Source organism: Lygodium microphyllum, chromosome 1, assembly GCF_053477565.2.
Source record: "Lygodium microphyllum isolate KBCC chromosome 1, Lygodium_microphyllum_v1.1.10, whole genome shotgun sequence".
NCBI classification, from domain to species: domain Eukaryota; kingdom Viridiplantae; phylum Streptophyta; class Polypodiopsida; order Schizaeales; family Lygodiaceae; genus Lygodium; species Lygodium microphyllum.
Window position 1 is genome coordinate 63804221 of NC_141135.1, and position 16860 is coordinate 63821080.

General features: G+C 43.7%; 1 protein-coding gene across 4 annotated transcripts in view; it reads left to right on the top strand.

The window, feature by feature from the left end:
• The first annotated feature begins 1734 nt into the window (after positions 1-1734).
• The window catches only part of LOC148041196 (binding protein), a 192379-nt gene continuing 177253 nt past the window's right edge, over positions 1735-16860 (top strand). For all 4 annotated transcript variants that reach the window (XM_087677825.1, XM_087677850.1, XM_087677834.1 and 1 more), the window contains exons 1-2: positions 1735-1907; positions 2195-2657. In XM_087677825.1, the coding sequence (XP_087533951.1) occupies positions 2524-2657 (134 nt within the window). In that variant the 5' untranslated portion in view covers positions 1735-1907; positions 2195-2523. The remainder of the gene's footprint in view (positions 1908-2194; positions 2658-16860) is intronic.

The window sequence follows — 16860 nt, forward strand, 5'->3', positions numbered from 1 at the left end:
GGTGCATTTTGGGTACTAAGGTGAGCTTTGGGCAAGGCTTTGGAAGGGAAGGTGAGGTTTTGATTCACGAGGAGCAACATAATTTTAAGGAATCAAGCCTTTACAAGGGTATATTTGAAGCTAATGTGAGTTCTTTGGAGAGATTTGAGCAAGGAGCCAAGGCTTTATGCCTAGATCAAGTGAAATAGCCTTGTTACCAGCTTACAAGAGTATTTGCTCTTAGAACAAGTTGGGATACCTTGATGACATGCATCCATAAATTCTCTTGACGATAAAAGTTACCCTCAACCTAAAAGGACTAGAGGGAAAATTTTGGTGCCTAAGTTGATTTCTAAGGTAGCAAACCAAGGTACTAATGAGCAGCCAAGGTACTAGAGGGTAACTTTCGATGCCTAAATGGGTTTCTAAGTAGCAAATCAAGGTACTAATGAGCAACATAAGCCAAGCATAAACCTACTTTGGAAAGTTAGACGGGTTGCTTGGTAGATGTTGAGGCCCAAAGATTCCCATGATTTTTCAACCTACTGTTGAGATGAAATACCTAGAGGGTGTTTTTGAGGCAAAAATGAGCCTTTTGCAAAATGTGAGTAGGCAACTTTAAGCACGCTAGTTAATCTTCCTATAAGTAGTCCTTTGGAGCTATGATCCAATGCTATGAGGTTTGATTTGCTTGGGAAGTGTGCTGAACCTGGAATGTATTGAAACACTCTCTCTAAGCAAAATACCCTGAGGGTATGCTTTAGTTGAAGATGAGTTATTTGGCTTGGAAATTAAGAATAAAATCCCTAGCAAGGAGAGCCTATGCCCATGAACCTACTTATGAGATGATGCATTTGTACAAGGGCTTAAAAACTCATAGTTTTTGCTTTCAAACTCAAAGAGTGGTCTCAAGGCCTCATGTAAAAGGCAAAAGCTTGAACTAAACTTGATCTATTGTAAATAACAATCCACATGAGACTCAACTAGGAAGCCACTTCTAAGATGCTTATGTAAGATTTAAGCTTAGATGTTGATGCATCATTGGCAAACATAGCTTCCAAATTAATCTTGCCCCTCTTTTGACTTGATTGTACCTACTATTCGTATTTGACTATTAAGCTCAACAATCTACAAATCCAACTCTTCTAAGTCAGATGCCTGCAAATTCTTAATTGCTTGTTTAGCTAGTAAAACATCACACTCCAAAGTACTTAAATCATTATATATCTTCTCCTTCTCAAAATCTGCAAAACCAAAGCATCATCTAACACACCAACCATGTCTCTTGAACTTGTAGCCAATGGAATGTCCCCCTTTTTGGACAAAAAATGATACAGTGATATCACTTTGTTCCACATGTTCACGCAAGGCAATATCAACAGGTTGAAGCAATGCCAACAGCTAATCACAATCATGATCAAAACAAATTTGTTAGCGGTTACAATTATCATGGTGCTAGTGGTCATGATCATCATGGGTAATCACAATTAGAGTCATCAATTGCCTGCTGCAAACGTTCCAGCTAAATTATAGTTTCAGCGAAAGCAAAGCAAAAAAAGCATAAAATTTAAACCTTAAAAAAAAACAAAGAAGAAAGGATTAAGCACAAAGTGATGATAAGCTGCAGAAGTAAAACTTAACTTTGCGAAAATACTATTGCACTGGAATATCAATTCTCCACTAAATTAAGGGACTGCGGTAGCTAAATATTATTGTGAACCTACTCATGGTAATAAACATGAGACGTATCTCTCTTACATTTACGGTGTGAAAATTGTCTGAGTAAAGGTAAAGCGCCTTCTTGCGACTGGCATCGCTTCTTCTTCTCCATTTTCTTTCTCTCTCTTCATCTTCTTCATCTTCCAGCAGCTCCTCCACGCTTCCGCGCGACCTAACTGTTGTCCGAGTTCAGCGATCGTGCTGCTGCAGTAGGTTTTCATCATTTTTCCTATTGTTTTGTTCTCTTTCTTCCAATGTTTTTGATAAACGCACAATGAAGAGCGAAGGTTTCCTTTTGATCTTGCACCATTCAGTACATTGATGTTATCCAGCATTCTGATTCAAAGGAAGGAAGAAACATTTTTCATTCAATGTGTGATATTGATCAGTGTACTGATTCAAAGGAAGAAAGGAAAGACTGGAACAGTTCTCATTGAATGTGCGATATTGCGATCAGTATGTTGGATATAAGATCATCCTTGTTCTTGCTTTACAGCGGTTCTATATCGCATAATGTTAGTGGAGCTGAAATTCGTTTAGTTCAAGGACGCCATCGCAAGCACAACAATTTGTCCCACGCGTTATATTTTTTCATACAAGCCATCCCAAATTGCAGTTCTGGCAGTTCAGTAGTTGCGTCCTTCCTTTCAGAACCTTATTTACAAGCACACAGCTAGTCTTGCTTTGCACTACGATGCTACGTGCCCTTTTAGTGATCAGAGAACGAGCAGCCCTCACATTCTGGCTTTGGATTACCATCCTCAATGAATCATCAATGATTGATTCGATTCCTATTGCTGCAAATTGTCACCCTGTATAAAAACCATGAATCTTGTTAGAGGAGTTGCAGGACTTCTTCGGAGAAGTTCAGTTAGTCAGGAAGGAGATGCTCCACAGAGACAGAACAGGGGGTCTTCATCAACAGCACCTGCAACTTCTTGGCCAGAAATTCAGTTCAGGTACACTTCTGATAATTTTTTCTTGTGAAATACCAGCATTGATTGTAAAATTCACATGATACTTGATAGAAAACTTATTTCTTTATGTTTTTAAGATGAAGGGGACTGTTTCAAGTCATAACGATTAGCAAGCACTCGCTTTTGGAATTACACAAATTCACAAATGATCACAACAAAGATTGCACCATGTTCAGTAGCAATCTTCTTCAAGAAACAGTAACTTAACTTCAGAGAAAAGAAGCCACCAGATGAGTGTGTTATCTTGATGGTGATTGTTTTTGTTTTTCCAATGTTACTAAGAACACTCTAAAAACTTAATGAGATGCAAGCTCACAAATCTCAACTCAAGCATGCAAAGGACAACATTCTATTGAAACTTTGTTAGAGATCAAGGAAGAGGGGGGTGAAAATGAATGTGAAAACAAACTTCAGTTATAAAACCAATGCCAATGATGACATTCTGTTGAAACTTTGTTAGAGATCAAGGAACACAGGTTGAAAATGAATGTGAGAACAAGCTCCACTTATAAAACCAAAATTTCCTTCAGATTATTGGAACATTTTTTGTTGACAACGAGGATATAATTGACTAGATCAGGTTACTCTTTAGCTCTAAGCTTCTAAGGGTCCATGTCTATACTTTGCTAGTGAAGCCAAAGCCACACTCAGTTTAATATTGAATTGGGTGCCCTTGTATATCAAATTGGTCATTGGACAATCAACAGACCAAGTATGGGCTGCCTATCGCACACATGTATGTGATCACCTCCTAGATTTGGCCATGACGGTGGACATGGGCATTAGCATTCCACAATCTCCTTGGCTAATCCAAAGCCCCTTGCTGGTCCAACAATGAACAAACAAATTGGGCCAAATGCCCCTTGAATTTCGTCTAGGACTTACTCTAAATTGGACCCCACCAAATGCTGCCCCAAATTTAGGATGGCTAGGCATCTGAAATCCTTGACAATCAACAAATATTAGGTGCTGATTTTAGTGAACAATGCCTTCTTTTGATGGCATGGGTCCCGAGGTGTTTGCTAAACCCTAATTTCTATAGAAATTTAGAGTTTACAGCTGAGATCCTTTTGTTGTCCACCAAATATGGCTGAATTCTTTTGAGAATGACTGGAAAATGCTGAGATTCTTGAGAATGGGTTGGAGATGGTGAAAGAAAGCCAAGATGAGAGAGAAATCTGATTTTGTTCTCGAGAAAACCCTAAAATCTACTTGCTGCCTACTCTAGATGCAGTCACCTATTGCCAAGCACCTCCAAAACGCCGTCACCTGATCATCAATGTTGTTACCAGCTTCTCGAAGGTGTCTCCCTATTATCCCATGCTTACTAAGGTCCCTAGATAGTTGTCTTCTACAGCAAATTGCTATTCTCTAATAAAAAAATGGACTAGCAGCTCCCTCTCTCTTCCAAGCTGTAAACTAAGTGAATTGCTCAGGCCCAGCCCCCTAAAAACGTTTTCTTAGTTCGCATGGGCATTTTTGCCAAGTAGCAGCCTTCTAAATCCATTTTTCAATATTATCCAACCATTTAATTACTTTTTAGAATTAAATAATTTTGAAAATTAATTTCAACCCTTTTGACTTGCCCAAAATTAAATGTGCCATTCATAGTTAAATTGGCTAGGCCATTTGCAACCTGGAGTAGTCCCCAATCTCTTTTGACCCTTAGATTGACATTAATTAATTAATTAATGCTAGTCCCTAGTACTACTACTAACACGTATTGGTTGAACAATTGTTCTAGGATCAAAACTAACACCAGCTTGTTAGCAGTCTAGTTAGCTCATGTGTGAGTTTGGGCTATACTTGACATTATTGGATATTTTAGCCATTTTATGGTGGTCATATTAGTGATTATTTAGGCATTTATTATTGGCCGACTAACTGTCATATTTGGCATAATTTAGGCCTATTTATTCAGTGGTTCCTTCTTCTTCTCTCATTTAGTTATCATCATTCTTCAGGTGGTCTTTCTTTTGGAGAGAGGAGCCAGTGCTAGTGCCATGTAGCCAGTGACTCACTATTGTACGCATCATTCTCGTGTTTGGTATATGGATTCCATTTCCCGAGTACATCTCTGAGTTCTCTTCCTTTGCAGTGTTGTTTTGTTCTTTTGTCTTGTGTTAAGCAGTTTATTTTAGCACTTGTCTGTGCTTCCATTGCTACACCACTTCTGACATGGTATCAGATTGTAGGATCTCGGTTCTTGTTGTGATTTTTTTGCAGATTATAGGTTTTTCTTCCCCTTGTTGATCAGGCCTGAGTTTTTCAAACTAGCAACTTGTGTTTTCAGCTTGTGCTTGGATTTCAGCTGGCAATTGTCAGTTTGCTGCATTCAATGCTCCACAATCTGCGTTTTTGGTTTTTTTCCCCTTAATTGTTGCTGGGTAATTGCTTGTACAAGCCGTTTTTGCTGTTTTTGGCAATTTTTGACTAGTTTTTCTTCATTTTGCAGCAGTTGGCCCTTGTTTTTGATTAATTTTTTGGTTACATTGCATGTGAACTCTCATTTTGTGAATTCTTTGTTGTTGGTTTGGCTGTATTTCCTCTCCGTATACCCTCTATCCTCTATCTTCTCTTCTTCTCCTCTCCAGATGGCCCCTCCATGCACTTCAATCTTCTACCAATGATAAGTTACATGGGCGTGACTATCTTACATGGTATATTGTGATGAAAGCTTGGTTTGTGCAGAAGCGGATTTGGTATATTTTATGTGGAGCTTTTCCTCGGCTTTAGTGTCCTTTTCCTCTTCCTGAAGATTTTGATGAGGACAACCGTTAGAAAGCGGTGCTAACTGTGAAGGGAACTGCTAGGGTTTGCACTGAGGATACACAGTGTACAACCACGACAGAAACACGAAGAGACAGACACAGACACAGAGGGCAAAACTCAAACCCTAAACACAAAACTTAAAAACTCAAACCCTAAACGCAAAACTCAAAACTCAAACACAAACAGAAGAAGGGAGAGAGAGCACAACTTTGAAGTGAATGAATGCTGTAAATGAATGTAAGAGTGTACAGTGTGCTCAAGGGCAGAGCAATGTTGGAGTGTGACGTCCACCGAAGACGGATCCCAAGTCTGTGGCCACCAGTCGGAGTGTAGGAGTGCTGAATAGTGAATGGCAGCAGGCTGGCCACTAAAATGCAGCAGTTTGGAGGTTGAAAACTGGTAAACACAGCAGTGTACCACCACCCAATGGATAGGTTGAAGATAATGTGGCTGCAGTCGATGATGGCTGGACAGCATATGGAGGTGGGTTGCAGATTGAAAACTGGGCGCCAACAGCAGCAGAGAGTGTGTGGACTGGTGTAACCTGCAAAACAAGGATAATGGCTGAATGGCGGCAGCCTGCCTATTTATTGATGTGAAAGGGCGCCCAAAAAATTAGGGTATTCACTAAACTCTCTCGAACCGCTTCCTCTTTTAGGGTTGTACTCTAAAAGAGCATTTTTAGTGTGTTTTGGGGTTGTTTAAGAGGCTAATTAGCAAGTAATATATGTTTTAGCTCAACACCCCCTCTCAGGCCCAAAACTGAGCTGAAAGGTTAGGCCAGCCATTGCGATGTTTATGTACCCTAAGGCATCCCACCCCAAAGCAGCCAAGGCATCGGACAGAGTGCACGTCGGTTGCCCAGTGGTCTACCAAGACTATATAGGCGATGATTATCGTACCAAGGGAATCCAAGTAGTCACCCTAGAGAGGACAGGGCATCGGACAAAGAGTGCATGTCGGCTGCCCAATGGCCTATGAAACCAGCCTTCCTTCTCGGATAGGGTGATTTAACCTGATTAAGCACTTAATTACAGCAATAAATAAATGCACATAAAATGAAATACGCACTTTACCATAACATTCTTGGACAGTAGACTCCCTGTTGGCCCCAAAATTGGCGCCCCTTGCGGTATTTCTTTAGCTTTTATTCAATTGGAATGAGTACAACTTGAGATTCTTCAATCTTCTCCTCCTAACTAGTTGCTCTTGCCGTCATAAATGACCAGCAAGCCTTTTGGGTCATTATGCCCCTTGATTCACCTAGGACTTTTTCTCCAATTTGACCCTTGGCTGGCCAAATGCTGCCCCAAATCAATTTGGGATGGGCTGGCTCCTGAAATCCCTTGATAATCTTCAATTATCAGTTGTCGATTTCAGTCTCTTGAGCCTTCAATCTCTGGCACGGATCCCAAGGTGATTGCTAAACCCTAATTTCTGCTGTAAATTAGGGTTTACTGCAGAAATTACAGATCAGCCCACCAAAAATGGCTGAAATCTTCTCCAAATGGTTGAGAATTGCTGAGAATGGCTGAGCATAGGCTGAAGGAGATGAGAGAATGCTGTAGAGAGAAAATTCTGAGATTTGTCGCGAAGAATTGATCAAAATCAGCTGTTGCCCTGCTGTACCAGCCCCAAACGGATGCACCAATAAGAATAGGAGCATGAGAGACTATGATCTTCGGGAAAGGGTGGATCAGTAGCCATTGTTAGCTTCCCAAGGTCAAGAATATGCAATCTCCATCACCAAAATGGTCTCCAATGGTTGGGAAATGGCCCCAAAAGCTGGCAGCCACAGTCCAACACCTCTTCCCAACAGCTCCAAAATGAAAAAACGAGATTTCCCTCTCCCTTCAGCCCTATTTAGCCTTTCCCCCACTTGCATGGGAAAGCTTTGCCAAATGGCAGCTTTCTTAATCCATTTTCAACAATTTCTAGTCTTTTAATTAATTTTCAGAATTAATTAATTCTGAAAATTAATTCAGCCCTTAATCCATGATCAGAAAATTGACCTTGCCCATCCAAAAATTAATTGGCTAGGCCATTTGCAACCCAAAGTGGTCCCATGCATTAGTTTACCCTTGGATAAGCATTAATCCATTAATTAATGCCTAGTCCCTAGTGTCACCATTGACATTTAATGGCCAATTAATGGTCCTAGGGGCAAACTAAGACCAAAATCCACCTAGAATCTAACAAGTGTAACTTGTTACAACTTTTGCCTTTGACACCCATATTTTTCACAGGGTCTTTTGGCCTTCAATTGTGAAAATGTAGCTTGCACCTCACATGTGCATCTTTTAATTGCACATTTGATTAATCCTTTAATCAAATGTCAATTAAACATAAGCAAAGTATCAAATTTTCACGTCCTTGTGACAGCCTACCAAGCCCTACAAAGGCGGATGGAACTACATGGAATGTTTTTTTTTTTTTTGAATAAGTGAAGTAAATTGGATGGGATGCTGCCGATTGAGTAAAAGTGACCTAGAAGATGGGAGTAGGGAGGGTACACCCAACACATCACAAAACAGTACAAGCTAATCCATCCACTCAGGGTATCGATGACGAGGAAAAATAGGTGATGAGGCATTTATGTGATGAAGAAGGAGGGTGGTGTGGTAACAACAGCCGCCGGTTGAAATAGCTTAGGATCGGCGCAAGTGCTGCTCTGCACAATGAGATGTAAAGTATGCTACATGTTGAAGAATGCTCATGCAGCAGGTGTCACTTGGACAGTGTCCCTTGTGGAAAAATTGTTTACTTGTCCAAGCGCCCTAGTATAAGGATGATGTAATCATGCAATGCAAAGGGTAAGGTACAACAGGAGGAAGAAGCCAATGTCGAAGACAAAGTGCTCAAGCTTGTAGAATACCAAGAAGGGTAGGAACCCCCTCTCAACCTGGATGTAGATGCCGAAGAAGGAAGAGGAGCCTGATGTCGGCCTTCATATGGTGCCGAGAACCATAAGGAATGAAAGAAGATGAAATGGATGAAGCACCCCGCTAGAAGAGCAAGGTAGAAGTCACCGCCATGATAGCATCGAGAGAGATGCTGCACGGTCCGCCTCGGGAGGGGAAACTGCCATGTTGGAAGAAGAGCAAGCATACCTAGGATGATGAAACCATGAAAGGAACAATGCACATTTCCACGTCTCTAGCCCAAGGAGGACCAAAGCAATCTGCAAGGTAGCCCTACATTGAAAGACAAAACCTTGCAAAAGAGATGAGAATTTGCAAACACAGAGGTTAGTGGTGAGATGCTCCAAAGCAAAACAGAACAGAAAGAAAATCTAATGCAAAATAAATGCAATGAATGTGCATGTAGCAATCTGCAAGTTAGCTCTACACTGAAAGACAAAACCTTGCAAAAAAGATGAGAATCTGCAAACACAGAGGTTAGTGGTGAGATGCTCCAAAGCAAAACAGAACAGAAAGAAAATCTAACGCAAAATAAATGTAATGAATGTGTATGTGTGTGAGAAAATGCAGCGGAAGACAAAAAAATGGAAAAACTAAGGATAATGAATCCTATGGGCCCGACTTTAAGAGTGCAAAAAATGAATGCTAGACTGACCTAGGGTATCCGAAGGGACCTAGAGGCATGCGAGTCGAAGAAGGTGGCTACCATCATGTATGTCCAGTTGCAGGGCTTTGCCAAGGGAACGCTTGATGAGGTGGAGAGGAAGGCGAGATGGATGCATGAAGTGCAACGGGATTGGAACTGGTAGGCCAATCAGCCAATCCCTCAGGGGTAGTGAAAGAGAGGGGCTGTTGAGGCTGTACTCGAGCCACATGTCCAACAGGAACAACAACGGGTGTTGAAGGAGTAGATGAAGCAAGAGCGGAGGACGTAGCCCCACTAGACTGTGCAGCTGCAACGGTTTGCGGAGGCTTTTTAGGTGCAAGACCTTGGGTCTTGGAGCGACACTCCTTGTCCACATGGCCTGCTCTCTGGCAATGTGTGCAAAAACGGTTTTTCTTAGGGAGTTGTTGCCAGATAGGTCTAGGCTCTTTGGTTCCATTTGAGGAAGAGGAGTCACCCTTTGATTGGCGTGCCTTCGCATCTAGCGAGTTCTTGCCACTAGTGGTTGTCCCTCTGGAAGAAGAGGCAACCAACCCCCTCTGCTCTGAATAAGGCTGTGATGAGGATTTTTTATGGACTTGATCATACAGCCTCACGTAACGCAAGAACTGGCACTCAAACTCGTAGAAGGTTGGCAATCTAGGTTGGGAGATGATGTGTTGAATGAAATTGAAGTACTTGTTGGGCAACTTATTCAAGAAGAATGTAACCTGATCGTCATGTGACTTTGGAGAGCCAGTAGTGGCGAACTCGGCAAGTAACTGCCTATATTCAGCCAGCTTGACTTTCAGATCATCCCCTTCCTTAATTGAGAACTCTTGAAGCTCAAAGTCGAGATTGATGCGTCGTGTACGTTCACGAGCTGCATAGCGGTCGAGAAGGTAACTCCAACGCTTTGACGCGAGCGGGAAGTGCTGCAACTGAGAGTGAAACTCAGGAAGCAATCCCTGCATTAGCTCAACATTGGCTGTGGCATTGCGGGCTCTCCATTGACGGATGTAATTAGGGTGAGCTAGTCGAGGGTCCGTCATAGGCTCTAGACCAATGACGAGGTCCCAAAGACCCTGAAACTCAAGCACTTGTTGCATGAAATTAGACCAAGTGGTGAAATTTGACCCGTTAAAACGTGTCTTATTCGTGAAGGCATTCTTGGCCGTTGCAACAAGAGTGGTAGTGCTCGGAGATGGATAGTGTGAAAAAGTGTAGTGTGCGTAGGATGGGGGAGTGGAGTACACTTGGGAATGGGTCCCAGAGTGCCCACCATGCATGCGTATAGTGTGCAAGGTGGATCCATAGGTAGGGATGGGTTGACTAGGAATGGGCATGGTAGCCATATGAGAAACCCAAGGAGGTGGGATGGGAACATGGTGAGCAGAAGATGGGAATCCCTATGTAGGTGTAACCCAAGGAGAGTGTGAAGATACACCATAAGCTGAGGATAGAAACCCGTGCGTATGAGTGGTCATGGGAGATGTGAAGTTGGGGATAGTGAGGGGGATGCCCGTCACAGTCGTCCCAGGAGTTATGGGTGTGCTCATGTGTTGAAAGGTGAGAGGCATTGTGCTAAAGGGTAGCATTCCCCTAACGAAGTACCATGGTGCAAAGAGAGAGAGAATGGAGTGGAGAAGGAAAAGGTGCTAGGAGCGGAGATGGAAGATCCAACCACTAGGGTGTGTGATGCACATATGGAGTATAATCCAAGGTTTTGGAAAGACGATGAGAGGTGTGATATAGAAGAGGGTGGGATGGGAGGGAAGTGAGAAGTGTGTGTGATATGCTCAAATGAAACAAAAGCTGTAGATGTACATGAATTTCGTCTGCTTCGTGAGCCCCCTCTATTGAAGTTCACATACGCAAAGCCATCCGGATCCTGTACCTCAAAAGAAGAAACAAGCGAGGGTTTTGATTCATGCAAAACAAAAGAATTGTACAAACCTGACATTGGAGATGGCTGAGATGATGATGGATCGCTAGATGTTTTGAATGCCGTATGTCCTCCATGATCGGAGAGGTGGCCAGCCTCACCAACCGGTCCGGATGTGGTGGCAAAACTGGTAGGAGGGGTGTAAACTGTTAGCAGAGTATTTGTCAGCTCATGTGTGAGTCTGAGCTTGATCTGGGCTGGGCATTTTTATTAGGTATTTTAGGTATTTTTCTGGTGTGGCATTTTATGCCAGTGGAGCATTTTATGCACCAGTCGGCCAGCTTTAATGCTGTCCGACCAGCATTATTGCTCCCCACTTTTTCAGCCTATTTATACTCAGTGGCTCCTCCTCAGTCAGTCACTTCATCTTCACCATCTGCAGACTCTGTGGAGAGAGGAGCCAGTGCCAGTGCCCACGCAGCCAGTGACTCACTGTTGTATGCGACTGTCTTGTGTTCAGATATATGGATTCCATTTGCCGTGCATACATCTGAGTTCTCATCTATATCGTGTTCTTTCTTTTCTCTTTTTGTCTTGTGTTTCAGCAGTTTATTTCAGCACATGTTTATGCTTCCACCGCTGCTCCACTTCTAACATGGTATCAGTTTTCAGGATTTGTGTTTCTGCTGTGTTTTATTGCTGATTTCAGGATTGTTTTGTACCCCTGTTGATCAGACGACTACTGTCGCAGCCAGGCGACTTGTTTTGGGGCTGTTTTCAGCCTGCGTTTTTTGCAGTTTTGCCATCGCCTGCTGCCTCCGCACCCTTTGCTGCCTACGCACCCTTTGCTGCCTGCGTTTTTCATCTGCAGCTGCTGGCGACAGTTTTCTACCTGTTTTCTCCAGTTTACAGCCTGCGTTTTGCTGATTCAGCATCTCTCGTGGCTGAGTGGCTGTTCTTTCAGGCCGTTTTTGCTGTTTTTGGCAGTTTTTGACTGATTTTTTGACTTTCTGCAGCAGATTTTGTCTTCTATTGATCAGATTTTGGGTTATCTTGCATGTGAACTCTCATTTTCTGTAGTCTGTGCTTGTGTTTTGGCTGTGTTTCCTCTCTCAATTCCATCTCTTCTCTACTTCTCTTCTTATCCTCTCCATATGGCTCCTCCGTGCACTTCCACTGATGATAAGTTACATGGACCTGATTATCTCACATGGAGTGCTGTCATGAAAGCTTGGTTTGTGCAGAAGCGACTATGGTACATCGTCTGTGGAGCTATTGCTCGACCTCTCCATTCTTTTCCTCTTCCTGAAGACTTTGATGAGGACAACCATGAGGAAGCGGTGCTCACATGGGACTCGGACGATGCCCGTGCTTACTCGGCGTTGCTTCGGTGTATTTCTAAAGTGGTCTTACCAGCGGTTACCTCCTGTAGGACATCTCCTGAAGTATGGCAGAAGTTGCAGCAGATGTATGAGGCACCTTCCACCATGCGGGTCGTCACACTTTATGGCCAGCTCCAGCAGATGAAGTTTGAGCCGAAAGATACTATTCAGTCTTTTCTTCTTCGTGCTACGCAAGTACAGGACCAGCTTCGGCACATGCAATCTGCTCTTCCCGAGGTGCATCTTGTCGGGACGGTCCTCTACAAGCTCCCCTCGGAGTTTGATGGAGTGGCCAATGCTTTGCGGGCGCAGACATCATCGACTCCTGTCAGCTTTACACATATGACCTCGATGCTTCTTGAGCATGAGGCATCCTTGAGATTACAGGGGCGGCTTCCGGTTCATTATGGAGGCGAGGCTTATGTAGCTTCAGAGAGGGGTAACGGGAAGAAGAAGTCGACGGCCCAGTGTTACCACTGTGGCAAGAAGGGACATTTGCGGAAGGACTGCAAGAAGTTAGCGGCTTCCAGGAAGAAGGAGCAGAAGATGAAGCGGGATGTTGACTCTACTGATGAGTCCTCTCCTTCATCCGACTCCGACTCCGATCCTCCGACCAAGGTGAAGTCCAAGGCGCGGAAGGGATCCTCTTCTTCGGATCGCGGGAAGGGCTTGGTGGCCCCTTCCTCGGCTGCTTTCTAGTGGTGGTGATGAGGTCATCCCTCACGACTCTCTTGTGCCAGAGAGGGAGTGTGAGCGCGTGTTCAGATGGGGCAGCCGCGCCTCATCTATATTTTTATACAGGTGCACAGGTTCCAGAGAGGGACGTCCCTGACGCATCGACTTCAGTCTGGCGGAATCAAATCCTGGAGCTGGGATTGACATCCAGGTTCATGCCGAGCTGGTCATCTGACAGAGAGCGGGAGGCTTTCGTCTGGAGCTCACATGAGGGGACACTTTGGCGGTCTGGCCAAAGGCGGGGACTCCATGGTCACATATGTTCAGGGGCATTTTTGACAGGATGATCTTGTATGCTCCTGCGAGACATTGGTGATGGACACAGAGACATGCTATGATCTTCTCTATTTTCAGGTGTTTGGTACGATCGACATCGACATCAGGTTCTCTCCGAGGCACCTTGGTGGTGGCTTGATCACCCACTGCTTACCCATCCATGGTTCTACTTGGTGGTTCTATGTTGTATAGTTTCTGATCCCTTTTCATTGTACTATTCTATTGTATCAGATCACTCATGATCTGAGAGAGGGTGTTAGCAGAGTATTTGTCAGCTCATGTGTGAGTCTGAGCTTGATCTGGGCTGGGCATTTTTATTAGGTATTTTAGGTATTTTTCTGGTGTGGCATTTTATGCCAGTGGAGCATTTTATGCACCAGTCGGCCAGCTTTAATGCTGTCCGACCAGCATTATTGCTTCCCACTTTTTCAGCCTATTTATACTCAGTGGCTCCTCCTCAGTCAGTCACTTCATCTTCACCATCTGCAGACTCTGTGGAGAGAGGAGCCAGTGCCAGTGCCCACGCAGCCAGTGACTCACTGTTGTATGCGACTGTCTTGTGTTCAGATATATGGATTCCATTTGCCGTGCATACATCTGAGTTCTCATCTATATCGTGTTCTTTCTTTTCTCTTTTTGTCTTGTGTTTCAGCAGTTTATTTCAGCACATGTTTATGCTTCCACCGCTGCTCCACTTCTGACATAAACATCACTATACTTGTTGTGAAAGTACTCCTCAAAGTCCTCCTTTGTCATGTTAGTGAAATCTGGTGAAGGTGGAGTGTTGTCCTTCTCACCAAGTCCATAATGCCGTCTCAGGGCGTCCAATGATGGAGAAGCCTGATAAGACATCATAGGAACTGGAGAAGAAGGTGTCTGGGACATTGTGATTCGGTTAGAGTCGTATTGTGTGCATGGCACAAAGACTAGCTCTCCACAATATCCGCAGGATACTCTTTACAAGAGCATTGGCTCTGATACCATGTGAAGGAAACTGCTAGGGTTTGCATGGAGGACACACAGAGTGTACAACCACGATAGAAACACAAAGAGACAGACACAGACACAGAGGGCAAAACTCAAATCCTAAATGCAAAACTCAAAAACTCAAACCCTAAACGCAAAACTCAAAACTCAAACACAGAAACTCAAACACAAATAGAAGGGAGAGAGAGAACACAACTCTGAAGTGAATGAATGCTGTAAATGAATGTAAGAGTGTACAGTGTGCTCAAGGGCAAAGCAATACCGGAGTGTGACGTCCACTGAAGACGGATCCCAAGTCTGTGACCACCAGTTGGAGTGTAGGAGTGCTGAATAGTGAATGGTAGTAGGCTGATCACCAAAACACAGCAGTTTGGAGGCTGGAAACTGGTAAACGCAGCAATGTACCACTGATCGGAGGCTGGAAATTGTGCACAGGCTGCTGTAAATAGCAGGCTTGAACAGTGTTTGAGAGTGCCTGCAATGCTGAAAATGCAGGCTGGCTGACCTTGGAGATGATGGATAGCAGGCTGAACAGCAGTCTGGAGCAGTTGCCAGCAGCTGAGAGCTGTCACCTATAGCAATGGACAGTTTGAAGATAATGTGGCTGCAGTCGATGATGGCTGAACAGCAGATGGAGGCGTGCTGCAAACTAGAAATTGGGCGCCAATAGCAGCAGAGGGTGTGTGGATTGGTGTAACCTGCAAAACAAGGATAATGGCTGAATGGGGGTAGCCTGTCTATTTATAGATGTGGAAGGGCGCCCCAAAAAGTAGGGTTTCCACTAAACTCTCTCGAACCGCTCCCCGTTTTAGGGTTTTACTCTAAAAGAGCATTTTTAGTGTGTTTTGGTGCTGTTTACGAGGCTAATCAGCAAGTAATGCATATTTTAGCTCAACACTTACATGGGATTGTGACAATGTTTATGCGTATTTGGCACTGCTTTGGTGTATTTCTAAAGAAGTTCTAACGGCGGTTACCTCTTGTAGGACATCACTAGAAATATGGTTGACGCTTCAGCTATTGTACGAGGTAGTTTTCTCCATGTGTTTTGTGACCCTTTATGGACAGCTTCGGTAGATGAAGTTTGAGTCCAAGTACACCATTCAGCCATTTTTACTCCGTGTTACATAGGTATAGGATCAGCTTTGACACATGTAGTCTGCCCTTCCAAAGGCACATCTAGTGGGCACGGTACTCTACAAGCTCCCCCTAGGGCCTAGAGTTTAATGGAGTGGCGAATGCTTAGCGGACGCAAACATTCTCTACACATGTGAGCTTTATACATATGTCCTCGATGCTACTTGAGCATGGGACATCTTTGCAATTACAGGGGAGGCTCTCATCTCATTATGGAGGTTCCAGTGAGGCCTTTACAGCTTGAGAGAGGGGTGACAGGAAGAAGAAGTTGAAGGCCTAGTGTTATCACTGTGGTCAGAAGGGTCACTTTAGAAGAATTGCAAGGTGTTAGCAGCCTCATAGAAAAAGCAGGAGCGGGATGTGGACTCCTCTGACGTGTTCTTTTCCTTACTCCGACTTTGATCCCCCAGCGGAGGAGAAGTCTACGACGTGGAAGGGATCCACTTCTTTAGAGTGTGAGAAGGGCTTGATTGCCCCTTTCTTAGTTGCTTTCTAGTCTAGGTGATGCGGTCATCCCTCACAACTTTCCAGTGCCAGAGAGGGAGCGTGAGAGGGTGGTGAGATGGGGTAGTCGCGCCTCATTTATACATATATACAGGTGTGCAGGTTCCAAAGAGGGATGTTCTTGACGCATCGATTGAAGTTTGACAGATTCAAATCTTGGAGGTGGGATTAATATCTAGGTTCATGATGAGCTATTTCTTTCACAGCAAGCGGGATTAGCTCCTAGTCTTGAGCTCACATGAGGGGACACTTAGGTGGTCTTGGCCAAAGGCAGGGAATTCATGGTCATATATATTCCGAGGCATTTTTGACATGATGGTCTTGTATGCTATTGCGAGACATTGTTGACAGACACTGAGATATGTTATGGCTCTTCTCTATTTTCAGGAGTTGATATGATCGACATTGACCTTAGTTTCTCTTCGAGGCACCTTGGTGGGGGACTTGATCACCCACTACTTGGGTATCCATGGTTCTACTGTGGTGGTTCTTTGTTGTATATGATTATCATTGTATCATTGTATTGTATTAGATCACCCATGATCTGAGAGAGGGTGTTAGCGGTCTAGTCGCTTGTGTGAGTTTGGGCTATGCTTGACATTACTGGGTATTTTAGGCATTTTATGGTGATCATATTAGTGATTATTTAGGCATTTATTGCTGGCCAACCAGTTGCCATATTTGGTATATTTTGGGCCTATTTATTCAATGGCTCTTCCTCTCTCATTTAGTCATAATCATTCTTTAGGTGGTCTTCCTTTTGGAGAGAGGAGCCGCTGCCAATGATCATGTAGCTAGTGACTCACTGTTGTACGTGTTATTCTCGTGTTTGGTATATGGATTCCATTTCTTGAGCACATCTCTGAGTTCTCTTCCTTTGTAGTATTCTTTTGTTCTTTTGTTCTTTTGTCCTGTGTTTAGCAATTTATTTCAGCACTTGTCT